This window comes from Silene latifolia, chromosome Y, assembly GCF_048544455.1.
Source record: "Silene latifolia isolate original U9 population chromosome Y, ASM4854445v1, whole genome shotgun sequence".
NCBI lineage: Eukaryota > Viridiplantae > Streptophyta > Magnoliopsida > Caryophyllales > Caryophyllaceae > Silene > Silene latifolia.
In genome coordinates this window covers 231,434,521-231,458,511 of record NC_133538.1, presented here as the reverse complement: position 1 = coordinate 231,458,511, position 23,991 = coordinate 231,434,521, and the positions used below count along the sequence as shown (strand labels likewise).

General features: G+C 36.3%; 1 protein-coding gene across 1 annotated transcript; it reads right to left on the bottom strand.

Moving 5' to 3' along the window:
- Positions 1-1,374: 1,374 nt before the first annotated feature.
- LOC141627007 (putative WRKY transcription factor 65) lies at positions 1,375-14,180 on the bottom strand. The gene is made up of 3 exons (XM_074440530.1): positions 14,047-14,180; positions 13,615-13,764; positions 1,375-2,177 (listed from the first exon to the last, which is right to left on the bottom strand). The coding sequence occupies exons 1-3, from the start codon at positions 14,178-14,180 to the stop codon at positions 1,619-1,621; spliced, it is 843 nt and encodes a 280-aa protein (XP_074296631.1). The 3' UTR covers positions 1,375-1,618.
- Positions 14,181-23,991: the final 9,811 nt, after the last annotated feature.

Below are 23,991 nucleotides of genomic sequence, written 5' to 3'. Positions count from 1 at the left end.
GATGTGGAACGTTTGAAGAGGAAGTGAATGGGAATTAAAGAGGTTTATGGAGAATATAAAGAATTATGGACTGTTTTTTAATAGGGTAGATTAACAGTAAGTGGATTATACATCTGATGTAGTACATCAGATATTATAGTTTTTGAGCATTAATATAAAGTTTTTGAGTTTTAATCTAAAATTTTTGAGTTTTATTTTAAAGTTTTTGAGTTTCCTTACTTAAACTTTAATCTCAAAAAGTTACATTATAACTCAAAAAAATTACATATAAGCTCAAAAAGATTTGATTTTTGACATCATAAGACTAAAATGTAATTTATAAACTCTATAATACTCGAAAAAAATACACAAAAACTCAAAAAGTCATTAAATATGATGTAGTACATCCGTTGTACAATCCTTTTTCTCGTAGATTAAGGGTTTTATGTGTAATTTATGTAGTTTGTTGTTTTTTTATGTAATTTATATCGGTTGTTCTTTTTTCCGGTTTTTTAATAGGGTAGATTAAGGGTTTTATGTGTAATTTATGTAGTTTGTTGTTTTAAATGTAATTTATATGGTCTGTTTTTTTTAGTAGGGGTTTTTTTAAATTGGGTTTTCAATGGGTATGTTGATGATTGGGTTTCTTATGGAAAATTGAAATCTGAAATTTGCTTGAATCAGCCGTTTTTTATGGAAAATTGGGCTGAAAATGCAAAATTGAATTACTGGTTTAATATGTGAATGGTGATTAGTGGTTTTTTAAAATTGGGTTGAAAATGCAATAATTACACACGGTTTAATATGCTGCTTGAATGGGACGTTTTTTATGGAAAATTGGGGCAATAAATAACACGGTTTTTATGCTTGAATGGGACGTTTTTTTATGGAAAATTGACTGCTGATTTTAAACGGTTGACATGTCAGTTGACATGGCAATATGGTTACTTTTGATTGGCTGAGAAAGACTCAGATTGTGAGAGTGAAGGAGAGGGCTTTTCTTAATTCTGGTTGCGCCACATCAGCAAAATTATAAGATTCTTTTATATATATATATATAATAATGATGATTACCTTTGTGACTCGACCATAAGGGGTTGGACGTTAGGTAATGCCAGATATTACCTAAGTGACTCGTAATGATAACTGTTTAGGTTATTCTGCTGTTTGGCTTCCCAGCTCTTTTGTTTAGTAAGTGCAAACAATTAATCTCGCTTGATTCTATCATTTTTAAAATCAAGATCGAAAAGAGGAAAGGTACGTCCAGAATACGGAATTCACAGAATCACAGGGTAAATACTAGTACTAAATCTTGCATCGTAAAATGTTTGAAATTTTTCATAGTGCTATAAATGTTAAACAGTGAGTCAGTGAGAAAGAAACTTGGCCAGCACATGAACAAAGTAACATAATATTATTTCATTTCAATGCTACAATTTACAAAAGAATACAAGAAATCAGATGAGCTCTCGCTATTTGTGTGTATAACCAAAATCCAAAATGTTGGGTTGTATAAGTGAAAAAAGGGAGAAAAAAAAAAGAAAAACATAGTCGTACTCTTGTGAGGTAAAACGAAACGCCAACGCCCTCGAGCAAAATAATTACCACCAAGTATAAAATTATCTCGAAACAATTTTCATTATGTGCTACCACATAGCGGAGTGACGTGACCACACATCTCGGCGCTTACTTGTCGACGTCGGAAAACCACCGAACACTCTGGTAACTCGTCTAAATCACCAAATAACGATTCATCTTCCTCTCTCATAGAAAACGTCGCAACTTCAGTCATAGTATCATCACATTTAGGTCCCACAAAAATTGGCACGTTAAACGTGAAGTCAGGTATCCAGTTATATTCAATCCCCAAATTCCCCAACATAAGCATATCTCCAACAAACTCAAGATACGGTAGTTCCCCAAACGGATTAACTTCAACCGGTGATAGAGGTTGTTCACCTCCGTCATCAGTGGAATCATCAGCAGCAACCGGTGTGGAAGGTGAAGCAACCGGAGGGGCGGGTGGAGAGGCGGAAGGGGGGATTCGTGTGACGGACTTGTGGTGGTGTTTGGAGGTGGGTATGAGGTGGTTATGTTCACTAGCATAAGTTATTACAAGCACAGTAGGGTCCATACGACTCCTTTCGACTTGCTTTCTAGCAGGGCATCCCTTAGAGCTACTACATCGATAATATCCCCTGGAGAAAAAGACAAAGAAAAGGCATGAATATGGACAAAAAAACACAGGAGTGTCTAGCCATTTCAATACAATATCAGTAAAGATAAAAGTGGGAGTTGGTTCACACGTAAACCAACCAATTGGAGTGAAAGATAAGAATGTGAAAACAAGAAACGTGATTTTCCAGAAGCGCGCGTGTAATATTGCGTACTGTATTTCTGATTTCTCCTGCCTTTTAGGACAACGGTCGAGATTGATAAGCCTAATTTTAGCAAAACGTCGACAATTCCCGGTTGCAAAATGTCGTCGACGTTTTAAAACAAATCGTCGACGTTTTTCATAAAAAAGACGATACTTACCTTCCCACTATCTTACCCTCTCTTTCCTTTTTACACATTACAACAACCACAACCCGATTCACCACTGTTGTCTGCTGCCATCACTACACACCCACCACTGCCACCACCGGTCCAGCTTTGCTCCTCTTTTGTTCTTTATATTTCCGTAGTAGTATATGACCGACATGATTGTAATTGAAGTGTACGCATTGTATATCCTATATTCTAATGTATCAAGTCAACGAGAATGATCAAGGAATAAGCTTCCTTATAGCACAACACTAACTAAACAAAGTTCAACGTTGCACTTGCACTTATATGCGTTAATTTGTTGTTGAGGACTTGGTGGGGTGGAGACGTTGAAGATCAACGTTTGTGGAAGACGTTGAAGATCAACGTTTGTTGTTGAGGACTTGGTGGGGTGGAGGACTTGGTTGTTTGATCTTCAAAGTCGGGAAGGGACTAGAACGTTGGGCTTCAACGTTGAGTTTGGGTTGAAATGTTGGGCTTCAACGTCGGTCATGGTGCAGGACGTTGATGTTCAACGTCTACCATGGTGTGGACCTTGATATTCAAAGTCTGAGTCGGACTTTGAATATCAACGTCTACACCATGGTCGATGTTGAATATGAACGTCCAACACCATGGTTGACGTTGGATTTGAATGTCCGGCCACGGTTCGGACATTGAATTTCAATGTCTATCCGTGGTTCGGACTTTTAAATTTTATTTTTCACCGAGATTTTTGTAATTAAATGGGTAATTTTTTTTTTTTGCGTGTTTTTCGATGTTTTTTTACCGTATTAGTTCCGTTAATGCAGATGAGAGATAGATGAAAGTATATAATAATTCAATGTCATGCAGATTCGAACATAAAAAAAATTACAATTCGATAGATTATAAGTTAGTTAATTACCGATGATTGGTCATTCGCTATTGATTTCGATTTTCAAAATGTTATATTGTTTTTTTTTTTTAAATTTGTTAGTAAAAAATGGTTTTGGGAGATTTGGTAGAGAAGAGAGAGAATGTAAAAGGGTAGTGTTCGTCTTTTTTTTTTTTAAAACGTCGACGATTCGTTATAAAACGTTGACGAGTATTACCATCTTAGTGGTCATACTTAGCTCAAATTCGATTTAAATGAATGATATATCTAGGGTTATTCTTGATCTTTCTTTCAAATAAAGTGTGCCAATCACGGGATTTGTGCACGACGGCTGGTTATGGTTTCCTACCCTTCTCTTTTTCTTCGCTGGGAGAGCTGGATACGGATGTTGTGGCTTTGCTCAAGCGGATCCAGAAATTCTCTGTTTCTCAGGATGCAGGGGATCGCGCGGCCGATTACATTTTTACTAGACTTAGCTTTGTCTTATCGCTAAGGGAGTGGGGGCCCAGATTGTATCTCGGCTGCCCACTAATTTCTTGTAAAAATGTTGATTATTTTTAATAAAAGTTCCGGTTTAAAAAATAATAATAATAATAATAATAATAATAATAATAATAATAATAATAATAATAATAATAATAATAATAATAATAATAATAATAATAATAATAATAATAATAATAATAATAATAATAATAATAATAATAATAATAATAATAATAATAATAATAATAATAATAATAATAATAATAATAATAATAATAATAATAATAATAATAATAATAATAATAATAATAATAATAATAATAATAATAATAATAATAATAATAATAATAATAATAATAATAATAATAATAATAATAATAATAATAATAATAATAATAATAATAATAATAATAATAATAATAATAATAATAATAATAATAATAATAATAATAATAATAATAATAATAATAATAATAATAATAATAATAATAATAATAATAATAATAATAATAATAATAGTGTGAAATTGTTTTAGAATGAATTAATTGTTAGATGTAATTTATTTTCGCAGTACGTTTTTTACTCAATACAGTACATTTTTCACAATACTTTTTTTTTTTGGTAAAATGTGAGTTGTATTACTATTAATCAATGTTGAGTCATTACAATATCCATTACAAGCATACTCAATTAGAGATAACTATGTCTAACTTCTTCAGCCACTCTGCATCCACCTGACTCACCTTCCCTTTAACTAGTCCCTGCACTCTCATATGAACTAGTTTTTTCACCTCATTCACAACTTTATCCGGCCTACATATACTGAATTCAACCCTACATCTGTTTCTTTCAAACCAGATATTATACCAACCTGCCATCAACACCAAGTGGCATACCTGCTGCTGTAATCTAGACAAGTTAGATAAATTGCCACCCATCTGTACTTGCAACCACTGCTCAAGTCCAGCAATGATTCTTGAACTAAAAGCACATTCTGTAAACAAGTGTTTATGAGACTCAGTCCCCTGCTCACAGATGACACAGCTATCAGTGTCACTAACTCCAATCCTGAACAGTTTCTCCCTGGTGTTAAGAGCTTCTTGCTTGATTAACCAACCCACAAACGAATGTTTAGGTAAACACCAGACTATCCTGCATAACCTGGTACGGTTTACGAGGAGGGTGCACTCCGCAACCACGAGATAACAGACTTGATAGAATAACCCTTTGGATCCGCAATCCAATGATTATTACGATACCTGCATGACAAAAAGATCCTTCACCTTACAAACATTCCTCCAGTTCCAGTTTGAATCCAGAGGAGGTTGATAATTTTGCCAGTCTTGACCATATATATAGATGTGATCCACCCATTATACCCAAAGCCTATCAACTTTCATGTGAATCCAGTGCACCAATTTTCCTACAGTAGCTTTATTTAGAATTCCTGCCTCTTTAATACCCAAACCTCCACTCTTCTTGCTCATACAGACCTTCTGTCATGCAACCAAAGGAGCTCTATTGTGTTCAACTCCCCCATCCCATAAGTAGTTCCTGCACAGAGCCTCTATTCTTTTAATAACCAATTTAGGAATCAAAAAGATAGAAGACCAGTAATTATGTAAGGTATTCAACACTGAGTTGATCAATGTCAATCTACCAGCATAACTTAGCTTCCTAGCACCAATCCCCCTAATTTTATGCACAATCTTATCCACCAGCACATTACAGTCATGGATAGTCAATCTGCTGGATTGAATAGGAACCCGAAGGTATTTCAAAGGCAAGTCTCCCTCTGTAAAACCTGAAAATAGGAGTATATCCTGCCTGACTGCATCAACCACCCCTTTAAATACCACCTCAGACTTAGTAGTATTAATTTTCAATCCTGAAGAAGCTGAGAAAGTTGCATAAGCCCTCAAAAGAAGCATAATTGATCGAGCATCCCCCTTACAGAACATCAAAATATCATCTGTAAATAGCAAATGATTCAATCTTAACCCCCCAGAAAGTGGATGAAATCTGAAGTACCATTTCTGAGTGGCAAAATCTAGAATCCTGGTCAAGTATTCCATACAAATTGTGAAAAGCAAAGGAGACTTAGGATCACCTTGCCTCAATCTTCTCTTCCCATTAAAATATCCAAACTGAGCACCATTCAAGCTTAATGAAAAAGAGGAAGTGGATACACAAGTCATCAGTAAGTGACTAAACTTTGCAGGGAATCTCAAAGCAGCCAACATTTGCTCAAGGAATTTCCACTCAATTGTATCATAAGCCTTTTGTAGATCTAACTTGAACATACATCTAGAAGACACATTAGCTCTGTTGTACAATCTGACCAAGTCTTGGCAGATCAAGATGTTCTCAAGTATACTTCTTCCTTTCACAAATGCTCCCTGATTTTGACTAATCACATCAGGCAGTACAGGTGCAAGCCTGTTACAAAGTAGCTTAGAGATGACCTTTTCACAATACTTTCCATTTGCTTACCCTTGGTGAAAAACTAAACAACAAATAGTAAAACTAATCCTCTCGACAAATTACCTCCTCAGATTTACCAATTTTTCAAATGTAAATTCCAATTCAATTGTACAACAATATTAAACTAATCATAGATTCATGGATCAATGTTGCCTTCCACTTTCATTTGTACGGAGTAATTCGCATTTCTTTTATCGAAATTTGGTGTTTATTAGGGTTTGTTGTCGATGTTCGGGTAAAATTATTGCCGTAATTAAATATGTACTCTCAGGCTAGTGCAATTAATCAACGTAATTCCCATTTGTCTTGTCCATTAAACATAAATATAGGCATTTATTTGTAATAATGTAACAAGAGTAACCATCTTGTAGAGCATAAACTAATGCAAATTAAGGCGGTGTCACAATTAAAGCGGATCACCATAGTCGGCGAGGTGTTTGTCGGAGGAGGGAGGGGGCGATAGATGGGATGGTGAATGCAGTGCACAATACATTCTTTCTTATCTACCTTTTCCTTTCTTTTTCTTGGGGCAGAACATGCCATAATTTTTAGAGTAGAAATGAAAGGGGTAATTTGGTCAATAGCGTACTGCGATTAGTAAAATGTGTACTGCGAAATTGTGCAATTTTATATTAACTATCTATCTATCTATATTATTAAAGGAAGCTTTTTTCGAGCGTTTATAGAGTCTCCAACTTTGTCGAAACACCTAATTCTCCATATAATGAACTATATCTAAAATATATATTTTAATACCATATAACTATTTGACTACTACCACAATCCTACAGCTACAATCCTATAACAAACGTACTACGGAATACAATTCTATCTACATAGCAAAATTGATCTGTGTTGGAGACTTAGCTACATCAATGATCAACCATTATTTATATATTGTATCCTACTTTCACAATAACTCTCTTCCATTATATATAGGCAACAAATACAACACTTTTACCATTGTTAATTAATTACTTGCCTTAGTTAGCTTTTACAGATTAGTTTTATCTATGTTCTTAAAGCTCTTTTTTTTTTCTTATGCTTTATTATTGTACAATTTAGTTTGAATATATGTCTCCTGAATCATGTTTATTTTTATTTTTTATTTTCAGGAATTAAGCATTGACGATTTATCACCACGTGATTGTTTGACATCGACCATCATACAAACTTGAGTACTCTTACCGGTACATAATCCGTCCTGATAGATTTTGACGTTGTATTGATAACGAGAACCGTGTTATTGCTAAATAGATCACTTTAATATCTATTTTGGACAAGCGTTCAATTCGTTCAGGTAGGAAACTTCACGAGTAAAGCTTCCACGGTAAGGCGGCTAAAAAGTTGTCAATGTAACTGAATAACGTGTTCGGATAATTGTATGCGTATTGCAATGGTGATGATATGAAACTAATCTTATGTGTGCTAATAAGTCATTATGAACGTCATCAACAACAACAACGATTTACATTGGAGATTTTTGCCTAATTCCTTATAAAGGTAATTACAAGTTTACCATGTTTCTCTCAAAAGCTTTAATTTATAAGTTAAGTTGTTAACAATGATTTTATTTTATTGTTTTTTTGCTTTGAAAAATTATGATACTCTTACTCTATAAGGGTATTTGATATGCAATAATTAGCCATATATTTTGGCCAGGGAGGCGGTGCGCAATTGTTAGAGGGAAGTGAGGATAACTAACGTCAATCAAGCCAATCTGATTATTATTTACTTATCATTAGCCATATACATATTACGTGGTGAATTTTTTTTGTACAAATTTTAGCCATACACAAAAATTATTTACAGAGATAATATCTCTGTAATTTATTGTCTAAAACTTTGTTTTTTGCTAATTATACATATAAGAGATACATATCAACAATGCGAGATACAATAAAAATCAAGCCAAACTGATCATTAGTAGTATATATATACAACAAATACGATATTACCATGTTTCTCTCAAAACAATCTGTTGGTCTTTTACAAGACTTATTATATCGCCTTAGTAGCTAATGCACATGCCATATATATAGTAATCATATATTGATGTAGGGAAACTTTCAACGTAACTCTCCACATATTTCTAAGAGCTCAGTAGTATTGCCATATGATTTGAAGTTGATGATGTTTAGCTAAGACTGTTAGTAGTAGTATCCACATCTTTAAGAAATTTGTATCATGTTAATGTTTCATATGACCTAAGAGCTCAGTAGTATTGCCATATGATTTGAAGTTGATGATGTTTAGCTAAGACTCTTAGTAGTAGTATCCACATCTTTAAGAAATTTGTATCATGTTAATGTTTCATATGACCTGATGTTCCATACGTGACGAATGAATTATTATTTTTAGAAAAGGATCGTCTCACACTGTGAGACCGTCTTATTTTATAATCCGTGTTTTTATATATCCAGTTCAAGAGCTACTGAAGTAATGCCACATTCATCCCTCAACTATACTCAAATCTTTTACTCTTAGTTGTCAACGTAAACAAAAGACATAACATACGTAAACTTACTAATTAAGTTTATTCTTTGAAATTTTTAGAAAACACGGGAATGGATATTAAAAATACGATCATTGAGATAATGAATATGGTCATGAATCATGAACCAAAAAATTTCGCCAAACAAAAATATTGGGAAAAATGAATGCCTTTTATGTAAGGGATCATGGATTTAGGCTCTGTTTGGTAAAACTGACTGAAAAGGTACCTGAAACCTGAAAAGGTACCTGAAACCTGATAAGGTGACTGAAATTAAAAAGGTCCTGGAAAAGCTAGCTGAAAATTGGAAACTGATAAGGTAGCTGATTAACTGTAAAGTGTTTGGTAAAGCTAACTGAAAATGTAACTATTTTTTGTAAAATGACATAAAAGGACATTAATAATTATAATAAATTAATTTAAATAAATGGTAAATATGTAAAGTAGAACATTTCAGCTACCTGAAACTTTAAAAAGCTACCTGGAGTAGCTTTTCATTTCAGGTACCTGAAAAGTCATTTCAGGTACCTGAAATGACTTTACCAAACAGCACTAGATAAAACAACTAACTGAAATATTAGTTAAATCAGGTTGTTTGGTCAAATCAGTTACCTAAAATGTCTTGTCAAACATAGCCTTGGTATTTTAAGAGTTGCTTGACAACTACATATGACACTAAAATTTATCAATTAAGATTCTAATTCATGATTTTTCGTATACAATGTTATAGGAATCTAGGAATAAGAATTCTAATTATACTGTAAACCTAAGATCACATATATTTACAACGTAAATGAAAAAAAATCAGTTTGGGTTATTAAATTTTGAAACAAAATATAAAGACTCGAGTTTTTGAACGTTTTTATTCCAAATAGCGATTAAATAACCTTTTTAAAATTAATGGAATAAGGAGACATGATATTTTGTGTCGCGTTCGCGGGAATGAATAGGGAGAACACATTTGTAAATTCATGTTTTCATTTAGTACAACTCAGTTAAACTCGGCTTATTTAAGCTATTCATGTAAGCAAATTTCAAGTTAATTCAGTTCAGTTCCAGCTCACTCTAACTCTATTAAAAAAAACAAAGCCTTTATATATTTTATAACTTAACGTTTAACAGTGGTTCAAGAGACAAAATATTACAAGTGACCCGGGCATCGCTCGGGCATTAAATCTAGTTATAAAATAATGTAAAGATAAAAGCTTGCTAAAAAAAGTTTGGATTAGATTATTTAACATCAGTCTATTTAATGGTTATTTGGCACAAAAGTTTTATTAAATATAGGGATATTTCGAGTTAATTTATACAATTTTACGATTCTATGATCCAGTTTTACTAATTTGATCCTAACTAATATGCCGATTCGAAGTAGAATCATGAGTTCTAACCACATTGATCGCACCCTTTACTTTTAAGTTTGATACAAATTGCAATCGATTTCACCAATATTGTCGATATGTTCGTCGTCAATCACTTTTCTTAATTGTGATACAAATGTACCGTGTACTGATACATTTGATAGGAATTTACAATATATGTTCATAATAAATCACCAGAAAAAAATATATGTTCATATATATAATAAAAAAATATAAATAGTCATTTTTGTAAAAAAAAGATATATCTAAATATATGTATGAAAATGTGATATTCTAGAAGATTCTTATCCAATGATTTGCTTGAAGGACTTGCTTATAATATTTACAAAATTGCAAGCAAGTAGCTTACCATTGGATTAAGAAAAAAATGATGTCGTTTTTGAGCATTGCAGCTCTACCAAGCATGTAACTTGGTTTTAAAAAAAATAAAAATAAAAAAAAAGGTAAAAGTTTATGATTGGAGGGAAATTTTATTATGGGATCCATAAAGTAGAAAGTGTAGTAGCCAATCATTGGAGCGATATGTAGCTGAAGAGCAAAATAGCTTAAAAAACCGTATTGACAAATCAAGCTACAACGTATTGTAGTTGTCCATTGGAGAAAATATCTTAAACAATAAGTGTATATAGTTAAATTAGCGCGGTTGTGAGTATTTCTAATAATATAATGGTAAATTTTGTACAACAATTTACGAAATGAATTGAACTAATGAATAATAACTCTTAAGACTTATATCGACATGTCGCCACAATGTAACATTTTGTACAACTTATGAAAGAGAGGTGTTTATGGTTGTAGAATTTAAAATAAGAGGGTCGAAACATATATTGAAATTTAAATTGATATTGAGTAAATTACGAAGTAGTCATTTTTTAGGAGTGACAATGACTAATAACATTTTTAAAAAATATAAATTTAATAATAATAAATTAACTAAGAATTTATATTTTTCATTACTTACAAAATATGATATTTTTTTGGTACGAACTTACAAAATATGATTATGGTATTATAGCTTTTCTTACTCTGTCATTGGTCCTGTTTGGTAAACGGTTGATTAATTTCAGCATAAGCAGATTGCAAAAGCGGATTATAAATGACAGATTTTATCAGCAGGTTTGACTTGCATATTATAATTAGTAGAATTAGTTTGGGTGTTTTGTAATTGGCAGATTACTATTAGTAGATTGTTAGTTTTCTTTGTAAAATAGAGTAAAATTTCCTATTTTAGAATACGCTAACCAATATGCTGGGGTAAGCAGCATATTGTAAAACAACATATTGACCCCAAAATATGTTGTTTCAATATGCTGTTTACCAAACACTAAAATTAGCATATTGATTGGTCATACATGCTAAATCTCTTTAATATGCTAAAAACCGACCAATATGGCGTTTACCAAACACCCCCATTATGGAACTTTTTTCCAAAATGAGTTCTCTAACAAAGAAATTAACGAAATGGGTTGAGTTTCAAAGTATTTACCCAAAATGGGTCCACGTCATCACCGAACCTATGCTCGGATTCAAGTCGCTCTCCCCCTCAGCGACCATACCCAAGGTGTCAGTTAATGGGAACCCAACCCTTGGCTTTGTGACTTTAAGTCAAGTCGCTCAGCGGGGTGGCGTTCTGAACTCAGGTCGTCGTCCCCCTGAACGACTTAGAGCTGTTCATTCTTCAGCTATGCTACACATTTCTTCTCCATTTTCTGAAAAAATTCTTCGTCTATTCCTCCATTAGCCAAGCAAAAATAAATCATCATCAAGAACAATAACTTGATGTTTAATCAAACCAATTGACTGATTTAGGGTGGTTTTTGAGGTAAAATCAAGTATGGACGAGTTAGGGTTTCAAATTGGTTGTTTTAATTGGGAATGAACGATGAGGGAGAAAGGGGGTTTTGTTGAATGTTGGCTGCAAAACAAGTCGCTCTCCCGCTGAGAGATTTGACTTGAAGTCGTCCTCCCGGTAAGCGATTTGACTTCTTAACCTAGCTTCGCCTTATCCGATCCTACGTGGACCCATTTTCGATAAATACTTTGAAACTCAATCCATTTCGTTAATTTCTTTGTTAAAGAACCCCATTTTGGAAAAAAAATTCCCAATTATGTATGTGTGTTTGGATCCGGCCCTCCAAAACCAAAACTATATCTACATAAGAATTTTTCCTAGAATCTATAAACAACTATATACCTCTTCTTTCAATTAGTAGATTATACAAAGAAAGAAGAGCTTTCTTTGTTTTCATGTAAATCATTATTTTATTATCCTAACATGATTAACAAATTATGATCTCCGTATAAACCGGGGTGTGCTAACCACGAACATTAACGATGTGTACCAAGTCTTATGATTGGTTCTCCACCTACTCCCCAGCGTACGGTAGCACCAGCCGCCTCCTATGCTAAGTTACACCATCTTAACAGGTTGTATAATCTACTCATTGAAAATTCCCGATTTGTAAATATTGTCGACGTTTTAGTAAATATCGTCGACGTTTTCATTCCAAAAGACAATAATACCCTTTGCATAATTACACTATTTTCTCCCTCTAAACAATTTTCTCTCAAATTCTACTAAAAACCAACTACATTTCGATCTCTCATTACATTTAAACCAATTAAAAAATGTTAGAAATTAACGCACATCGACTAGAAAACTTAAATAAATTTAAAAAATCGGCAAATAAACGTATTAAACACGTTTTTTTTTTTTAAAAAAATGAACTAGTTCATGGACTAAATGTTGAGATTTAACAATCAACCATGGACCAAACATTGAAAACCAACATTTGCCATGGTCCAAACGTTGGAATCTCACGTTTGGCCACGGAGATTTTTTTTTTTTTTTTTTTTTTTTTAAAAAAAAAAATTCTCCGTTGGCAAACTTGGGATTTCAACGTTTGGACCACGACCAATGTTGGTTTCCCACGTTTGGCCCAGACAAACGTTGGTTTCCATCGTTTGGTCCATGATTGAACGTTAGATCTCAAAGTTTGGTCCATGGTTCAACCTTGGGGTACAAATTTCAGATTTACGCAGAAAAATTGCAATGTTTGTTATTACTAAGTCAATACGTGAAGGAAATCAATTATCGAATAGATTTAGCGATGCCGAAAAAAAAGTAATCAAATAATGAAGCGATTAAGTTGTTTAAGTACCGGTTATTCGAGATCCGTCGTGTTATTAATTGTTGTTGTTTTTTTTAATTTAGTTGAAGTTGTGAGAAATTTTTTAGAGAGAGAAAGTGTTGATGAGTGGAAGGGCAGTTATCGTCTTTTTTTTAAAAAACGTCATCAATATTTACTAAAACGTCGTCGATATAAATCAGCCACCAAAAAATTACGATCAAGTATGGTAAAGAGTAGAATAAAAATGGTACACACCTGGGGTAAGGTGAACCTTTGATTGGTTTTTGACCGTATTTTCTCCATGCCCATGAATCCGACGGCGGGTACGCCTCCGTTTTGCTACTCCTTGATCCGTCTCCGTCGCCAATTGGCACTTGTATTACTCTCTTTTGTATACTCCGTCTACTATTCCAATCAAATAATTTCTCTTATTTTATACTCCGTAACATTTTTTATAATTTTATATTTTTATCGACTAAATTAACTGATATGATGAGAATATGATTATTTCTTCGTAAATTACTATGTTTATAACATAACATAGTAATCAACGAAATGACTAGCTAGCTAGCTAGAGCTAACTTGCAATCTCCGAGCCTAAAGTTAGCTAGTTAGCTCAAAACTTAATACGGAGTACTCTTTAGCAATGTAGAGAGATGAAAGCATGTTTTGTAAGGAGTGACCAACCTTTTCTTAGGGGAAGGTGCGGTTGCAGTAGCACGTTCATCACCGGAATCGACACCGTTTTCCGAGGAGGTTTGTGGGTCATCCTGATCCGTGGTGACATATAAATTGCTTCGATATTGACTCTCCATAACCATGATTAATTAATTAATTACCACCTTAATCAACTTTACAAAAAAGAAAGGTATGGGCTTTATTTAAAGGGTTTAGAACATAAAAAGTGAAGGATTTTTGTCTGAAAAAACAAAAGGAGAAGAAAGGAAGAAATAGAAGTGAGTGATTAACATGAAAGATTAAGGGAAAAGGAGGGATATGAAGAAGGGGATTAAGTTTGTATGGGTTTATAATTAAGAAGGGTAAGGCTAGTGGTTAAGTTTACAGATTGGCAAGAGGCCATTTTTTTTATTAAGGTCGTGCGAGCAAATACGCAATCATTTCATATTTCTTTAATCAACCATAAATTCATCTTTATTTTATGTTTTTTTTTTTTTTTTTTTTTTGAAGTAAACCCACACGGGTTTAACTAGATATATTATCAGAATCAGCACGAACTACATCAGAAATGTCCAACGGAAAAGACGCCAACCATCTACGAGGACCTAGAGTCCATGGCCTCAGATGAGCTAGCTCATGAGCGGCCTTATTAAAACATCTACGCGACCATTTAAACGAAACAAAATCAAAAGAATTACATAAAGCATAAATGTCAATATAAATCAAAAAAATACTACTGCGTCCCTTCCGTTTCAGCTGTAGATCATGGATAACATTCGAGCAGTCACCTTCCACGATAACCTTTCGATTATTCCTCCTTCGAGCCTCCTTAAGTCCATGCAAGATAGCAGCTGCTTCCGCTTCTTCTGGATCCATCACCACCGAACCTTGTTCCACACTACACCACTCAACCTCCCCCCTATCGTTTCGACATACAGCACCCAACCCTATCCCCACACCCTCCACAATAGCTGCATCCACATTCACCTTTACCATCCCATCATCCGGTCTAATCCACCCGCCAACACCAGCCGCCTCTTCCCGGACCTCCACCGCCACCTCCAAGCTTCCCTTTCCCTCCATCTCAGCAACCAAATCCCCAACCCGTTTTACCACTAATTCCGCCCTCCAATCTCCATCTTCAAAAATTGCTTTATTCCTCCTCTCCCAAATAGCCCAACACCCAGTCATGAAAACCACCTGTTCCCGAACCTCCAAATCCTTCAACGCTTCCTCCACCCAGTCCCTTACCTTAGCAAAACCAACACAAGACGACACCTCCACCTCCAACCCCTCCCAAACGCCACCAACCCATCCACATCCGCGCACCACATGTAAACAAGATTCCAAACAATCCCCACATCGAACACACTCGCCTCCAATTGAACCCATCCTCGCCGAAATATTGCCTCTGGTAGCAATGGCCTCATTACACAGCTGCCACATGAACACTTTAATCCTCGGTAAAACAGGTACTTTCCAAATTTTATTCCACAACCAGCTATCTGAAAGAAAACTCGAAGGTCCCACCACATCCCCATCTTGCTTAACCAAAATTCTATAAGCCGACCGAACAGTATATACTCCATCTCTTTCCCCACTCCAAAACCACTCATCCCGAACCAGCTGCTCACCAACACGCATTCTGAATATCCTCTCACACTCGAAAGGGAGAAACAAAGATTCGACCAACTCCTTATTCCACCCCCTTCCCCCTTCCTCCATAAGGTCCACCACGCGCAACCCCACATCAGCCTCCCCCCTAGGCGAAATTACCATCCCCGAACCAGCTCCCCTCACCCACGGATCCCGCCACACCGACGTGGAGAGCCCATCTCCCACCCTTCGCCGTAACCCCAATGACAGCACAGACCGTGCTTCCCAAATGCTCCTCCACGAATAACTCGGATTTGTTCCCAACCCTGCCTCCAGGAAAGAAGTAGAAGGAAAATATTTACCTTTTAACAGCCTTGTCATCAAACTATTCTCATCAGTAAGTAGCCTCCATGCCTGCTTACCCAGCAACGCACTATTAAACTTGACAAAGTCTCGAACCCCAAGCCCCCCACGGCACTTAGGTAAACAAAGCTTCCGCCAGGCGATCCAAGGTATCTTCCTCCTCCCATTCTCTGTACCCCACCAAAACCTCGACACAAGGGATCTTAATTCATCACAGAAATTAGATGGAATTCGAAAAACACTCATCGCATAAGTTGGTATAGCTTGGGCCACCGCCTTTATAAGCACCTCCTTACCCGCTTTACTGAGAAACGAACCCTTCCATCCCTGCAACTTCTTACTCAACTTGTCGCGAATCAAATCCGTTAGACCCTTCTTAGACCTCCCCAAAACAGTCGGCAAGCCCAAATATTTCTCCTGACACACTACCTGCCTCACGCCAAACACACTCCCAATCAGCTGCTTCCTCGCCAAACTGGTACCACGGCTAAAAGAAACCGTGGTCTTCGGCAGACTCACTAATTGCCCCGAGGCCTGCTGATAGCGATCAAGGATAAGCTTAACCTCCCTAGCCTCACTCTCCTTAGCCTTCACAAAAATTATACTATCATCAGCAAAGAATAAATGTGAAACACTTGGGGCCTGCGGAGCGATCCTAATACCATGGATCGAACCCATCTCAGCTGCTCTTCTCAACATTCCAGACAACACCTCCGCACATAAGAGAAAAATATAAGGCGATAACGGGTCCCCTTGACGTAACCCCCTTCCCGGTAGAAAGGACTCAGACCGTCGACCATTAACAAGCACAGAATATCGTACCGACCGAACACACCTCATAACCGTACTAATCCATCGCTTATGAAATCCCATCCGACATAAAACAGCCTCTAAGAAGTCCCACTCGACCCGATCATAAGCTTTCGCCATATCAAGTTTCAACGCCAAATGACCCCCACTACTTCTAGTATTCTTCATATGATGAAACTTGAGTTCGAAGCAACAGAATATTATCACTAATCAGCCTACCAGGAGTAAAAGCTCCCTGATTCTCTGACACAACATCACTCAAAAACCTCTTCACTCTATTAGCTAACACCTTCGAAACTAATTTATAAATAACATTGCACAAGCTAATTGGCCTAAAATCGCCATCTTATCGCGCCTTCTTCTTCTTGTATTAAAACAATATTAGTATCATTCGGACCATTTGGAATAGGGGCCCCATTAAGAATGTTCAGTACTAACCTTATCACCGCAGGTCCAACAATATGCCAGTATGTCTGATAGAAAAGGCTGTTCATGCCATCTGGTCCCGGCGCCTTCAACGGATGCATCTGATTCAACGCAATAGCCACCTCGTCACCCGTATAATCTTCTGCCAACCCCGCGTTCATCTCACCCGTGACACGACCCTCCACAACCGCCAAAATATCCTCAAAGCCCGCCGGTGACCCCGAACCGAAAAGCTCACCAAAGTAATCTACAGCACATCGTGATATAGCCTCAGTACCCTCTAAAACATTCCCCAAATCATCACTAACCTTAGAGATAAAATTCTTCTTCCTCCTCTCGCTAGCAGCTCTATGGAAAAATTTGGAGTTCCTATCCCCATCACGTAGCCAAATAGCCCGAGAACGCTGTCGCCAAAACCTCTCCTCCTGACGCAAGAGTGCCACTATCTCCATCACCACCTGCTTCCTCTCCTGAACACGCCCTAAACTCCTCACACCTTCATTTAGCACCTTCAAACGCGCCCTCTTCTTGACAAGGCTCTTCATGATCTTCCCTATACTAACCCCCTTCCACTCCACCAATTCCCGAGCGCACCAATCAATACATTCCGTAAAATCACCACCCCCTCTGCTCCACCCCCTTTTAATAGCCTCCTCACACCCCTCCTCTCCTACCCATATATGCTCAAACCTAAACGTCCTATCACCCCGGCCCTCTCGCCCCACCCGCCGATCTCCCACAACCTTAATCGGACAGTGATCCGACCATTCCCTGTTAAGATGAACCACTCGAGCATAAGGAAAAAGATCAAACCACTCCTCGTTAGCCATAGCCCTATCAATACGAGACTGTCTGTTATCCTCCCCAACCTGCCCATTATCAAAAGTAAAAGCATAGCCTTCCATAGGAAGATCCCGAATACCCACCTCATCCACCGCATCACGAAAGTTATTCATCTGCCATTGCGCCCTCGAAGCACCTTTCATCTCAGTAGAGTACAAAATCTCGTTGAAATCACCCACACACAACCAAGGACCATTTCGCATTTCCTCTTCCTCTTATCCTTTCTTCTTCTACCTACCGTCGACAGGCACCACATCACCGACGACGGCCGACATTCCTTTATAAAAAAATACAGATCTGACGACTAATGGTGGTTGGAGGAGTCAAGGTGGTTGACGGTGGGGCTGGTGGAGAAAGGGCGATGTCGCCGCCTTTTTACTTTTTTTTGGTGAGGTTTTTTTGAGATCGATTTTTTTTGAGTGGTGGTGGTTGTTGTTGTTGTTGAGTTGATGTTGTTGTTATTGTTGGCAGTTGGTGATGGTTGTTGTTGGTGTGGGCAGTGGTGATCGAAGATGATGATGGGGGTGGGTGAAAGTTGAGGCTTTTTGTGGTGATTTTGAAGAAGATGATGATTATGGATGATGATGATAATTAAAGGGTAGTTTGAGATTTAGATATAATGTTATTTAATTGTATAAAATAAGGATTTATGCATTATTAGTGTATTAAATAACAAAAATAAACGGTCATTAGTAAGAGGACTAACAGAGTGATGACGGAAGTTTGGTAAAGGGCATTCTGAGAAAGAAAAAGGTAAACACAGGGGTACCATATGCAGAAACTTAAAATGAGGGGTACCATGTGTAATCTTCCAAAGTTCGAGGGTACCACGGGAAATATCTGTAAAATATATTCGTTAATACGATAGTTCACTAATAGAAAAAGTGTCATTGACATTGGTTATTTAGGCTCATTTACATCGGTTTTGTGCGATGCTTTTGGGGGCGTTGTTTATTGAATTTATAAGCAAAACATTGGTTTTAAAACCGATGTTAATGGTTTAAAATTACATCGATTCAGGACCAAAATGGATGCTAATAGCATATAAATTACATCGATTCTTGACCAAAACCGATGTAAATATATCTTTATTTACATTGGTTATGATTAAACCCGATGTATTTTTAATGATATTAACATCAGTTGTACTTAGTAACCGATGTAACTTATAATTACATTAACATCAGTTGTACTTAATAACCGATGTACCTAACTTTAACATGCATTTCATTAACATTGGTTTATTAAAACTTCTAAAACTGATTCAAATACTTCCTTTAATTCATGAGAGCAATACAGATTCAATAATTTACACCCACAACTAAATGCTACCTATAATACGCTAAGCAACATGAGCTTTGCTTCCAACAATTCAAACAAACACACCCATTTATTATATACCAAAAAATATTATACGTATTACAATAATTCCGTCCATTCATAAAACTAGTTAAAACACTACTAACTGCTACGATACAAAATGTTAAATGTTTTCAATTGGAATTTCTACGAATCAAACCATACATTAGACGTTCTTTACACAATAAAGCGACCAAAGCTCTCGAACCTCATTCATTTGTTCAATTGTCATTTCCGCACCTGAAACACACTACATAAAAGACGGAGGCTTAGGAAATTGTAGGCAGTTTAAAAAAAATACGATCAATATGAGTTTGTGAAATGTGGGAATATATTAACTTTAAAAACAATGAATGAATAACCCCGTATAGCTTCCCACATATATAAACTCAGGTAATGTTAGAAATTTTAGGGCCGGGAGTTTGGAAAAGCAAAAATACAGTTTTAGAGAATAAAGCAATTCAAGTACCTTTTCTATGTCGTCCTCCAATGATGCATAGCGTACAGTAATATCATACATCCACTGATCCACTTCATAACATAATACCTATGAGCCTCCTGTAAACTTCAGGATCAGGCAATAAGGACCCACACAAAACCAACTCGCCAAACCTACATTCAACAGCCATCAGTCAGTAGGAAATAGCGGCAAGCAGCAAACATAATATTTTGAAATAATAATTGAATGAAGCAATGTATAACTATACAAGTTTAACCGTGTGCAGATATAATTGTTAATAAATATGCAATGAGCTGACTGAATTCATTAGTATCGAAAAGTAAATTCCACTTAAATATATTTAAGTCACTAATACAAATAATACACATTAGGAAACTTCAAATTTTAAATTTTGCAAGCAATGTACGGTTTTAAAGAGTGTCGGCCTATATAGGTTATACAATGTTTTTAAATTTAAGTTTTATGAACAATGGTTTAGATCTGATGATTGATAATTATTGTTTGTCCTTTTTATCAAAATTATCAGTATCTTAGATTTGATCATTAATTTTGCCAATCAATAAATGTAATTTTTTTTATGGAATTAGTAGCAAATGTTTAATTGTCAACAAATTAGGATTTTGTAATTTTTTGAATTAGAAATATTTATACAAAGATATGTGTAAATTATGTATCGTTTTATAATGTATGGTTATAAAAATGCAAAACAAATGTGTAATATATTATTTTGTATAGTTTTTATTAAACTTGGAATCACTTCAATTATGAGAGATAGTAATTATGATGAAAGAGAGTAATTAAATCCATGAAAAACATGGGTGGGGTACCTATAAAGAAAAAAGAAAATTTATTTTTTACTTCCTAAAATCAAGAGCCAATCAAAACACTTTAAATATTATGGCTTTTATAGAAAGGGGATATGGATCTTTTTTAGTTGAATCTTTTTTTTTTTTTTGAGTTTAATGAAAGGGTTAGTTGTTGCTTTTGTGATGGAGATTCAGGTGAAATGGTGATTATGTTCTCCATGTTTAGTTGTTTTTTATTGAAACTAATTGATTTGAATTTATCTACGGAATGGGTTTTTTTGTTCTAAATGGAGCCATCATGGTGATTTTGATGCTGACGGAATTTGAACCTACCTAGGTCATGACTCATGAGCACCACCAATCCATTCTTGATTTTACAAACTAAACTAATTGACATTTATTTAGATTCAACAGTGGATTTGTAGCAAATGTAATTTGGATTGGTTTTTGCTTTAGATGAATTGGATAGGATAGGGGATGGTTGTAGACACCTCGTTTCTGCACCTCCCGCAAACCACCCGGTGATGATTGGGCCGCATGTTTGATACGCGGAACGATTTGTGACAGTTCGTAAGATTATCGTCAAGTGATTGCTCAAACACTAATGTCTACCTCTTAGTTGTCATCTACGTGCCGATACGGTCGTTTTGACAGTAATTAGAGTACATTTGGAGTCCGGGTCAAAAACCGTCTTCATTTCCTAAAACCGTCAAATCCCGAGTCAAAGCAATGTGCTTGTCTACCTAAGGTTAGGATGTCATAAAATGTTGAGATTATATCTCATTTTGAGTCTCATGTCACTTCATTAGGCTAAATTAAAAGTTTACATTACAAAATGTGCATTTCATTTAGCTAAAATGACAACTCGACCTTTAGGCCCATTTTACGAGCTCATAACGACTTTTTTGGATCAGACCTATTTCACATAAAGTTATAGATCTCTTTCTTAGCTTTCCAACGCCACCGAAATCACCTTAATCCGAGTCTTGTAGAGAAAGTTATGCCTAAAATACGACAGGCTGTCAAACGCGTTTTACGCGCGAGAGGAACCTACCGGGAAAGGGGCGCAGCAGAGCCGCGCCTCTTCCAAGGGACGCAGCACTTGTTGCGCCTTTTCCTGGGCTTTCTTTTTGTCCAAGTTTCGCGTTTAACCTAAGTCGGTTATTTCCGGATCTTTCCTTCCGTGTCCTACTCTTACCATAATTCCGTCGCGTGATTAGTATAAATAGGAGCCTTCGTTCCTCATATTTCTCACGCGAGTGTCCGCCCTTCTCTTCTCCCTTTGCATTCTAGACTTCGTTCTTACTAATTGGCGCCTACGTGCTTGGACTTCCGACCACGTAAGCTCGGATCTTTCCGGTACCACCTCTCCGTTGCATGACCGACCAATTTGACCACTACACTCAATCAATCTAATTAATCAACTTGTTAAATCGTTTTCCTCTTACGAGGGCACTCTTTCCTTGCATTCGCGTCGAGCATTCACTAATCGATCTTCTTAGTTCTCCTCGTTCCGTCAACATGTAAGTCTGAGGGTGTATTAATCTCTCTTTTATTTATTGTATTTTTAATTATTGCATAACAATTGTAAGGTTTATGTCGAAAGCATCTCATTAAAACCGATTTCTAAAACCGTCTTTAAAACCTTTTTTTGCGGATTTCCGGAGAGACGTATCGTCGAGAAAAGACGCAGCAACCGCTGCGCCTCTTCGAAGGAGCGCAAAGCACTTGCTGCGCCTCTTCGTGAGGGCCGCCGCAGATTCTCGCTTCTTTTCTTCTTCCTCCGTCCTCGTAATTCGTATCAAATTAATTTCTTTTGTTTTGTTAGTCTATTAATTCGTTCACTTGATAGTTTGATAATTCATATGTATATTAACCATCGCCATTAACATGTTTAAATCGTCATAAATCCGACTTAAATCCCTAATAATCAATATTTGCGGGTTTTCGTCATTAAATTCAAACCCGGATTTTAGAGATTCAATTTAACCATGTTGAGTTTCTGGGATTCATTGTTGATATATTTTCACCTGTTTAGTCATTAATTCATCGGCAATTCATCATGTTTAGTTAATAATTCGTTTAGTTAGTTAGTTTAATTAATCATTCATTAACATCGACCCTTCACATAATTAATCCGTTTAATTCCGTCTTAGCCATGTTTTGCTGTTTTATGACCTTAATCATATGTAAATAATCTGCTAATAACTTTCATCCGAGTCTAAAATCGTAATCAATCCATTAATTTACCAAATAACATTAACGGTTTGCAGTTCCGGCTTCACAGCCAGAACTCACCCTTGGAACAGACGCGGCAACTGCTGCGCCTCTTCCAGAGGGCGCAGTCCTGCTGCGCCTGTTCCAGGTTGAGCTCTGCCTCTGAACTCCCTTTCTGCCTTGACCTCGTTTAAATTAGCTACGTATTAACTAACTATTAATCGTATTATCACCTTCCGACTTGTTCGTATTTCTTTGTTTTATCCTTTTGTTCCATTTTCTCAAATTATCCGTTTTAGCGGTATTTTCGACATAAATCGCCTGTTCCATTGTAATTAATGTAATTTTCTTTATTGTGATTTATTATTATTGTATTTTGTATCATTTGTATGTTTCTCACATGTAAATCGACCTTAAATCCCAACTTCGACATTAATTGTTTGCTAATTACATGTCAACCGACTTAGTCTAATTCTCACATACTAGGATTAAAACTTGGATGTTGCATTGCATGCATATAGCCGACGATATATCGAGTACGAATAACTTCCCTAATCATTAGTAGAGGCCGCTATCGAGGCGGGCGGGATTAGGTGTTCGATCAAAAGAGCTTCCTAATACGTACCCTCACCCCTTACTCCAGATCTCCGTGAGCACCCGTGTTCATTGGCATCCACGAGAGTCATTCTAGACATAGAATGCTAAGGGTAACGATTGCTTAGTGTTCATGTCACTACTTTGTGTCTTGACATGACACGAGGTATTCGAACGGTTCCAATTTCCCATAAAAATTGGTGGCGACTCCATACAAAATGCAAACGCTTGTTTTCGCTTCTCACCAAGCGCCCCCGTGGGCGGCCCGCTGTCCACAGTTTGGCGACTCCGCTGGGGATAATACACTTACGTGTAGCCAAGGGTGAAACTTGAACAAGGTTAGGGAATAGTTTGTACAAGACAATTGTCGGTTTTCATAACTCGGTCTTCCTAGACCGTTTAATTCGGCCTTCCTAGGCCCAACCCAACCCATTCGACCAATCGTCCCGTCTAAACGGTCCTAATTCTTATTTGGGCCTA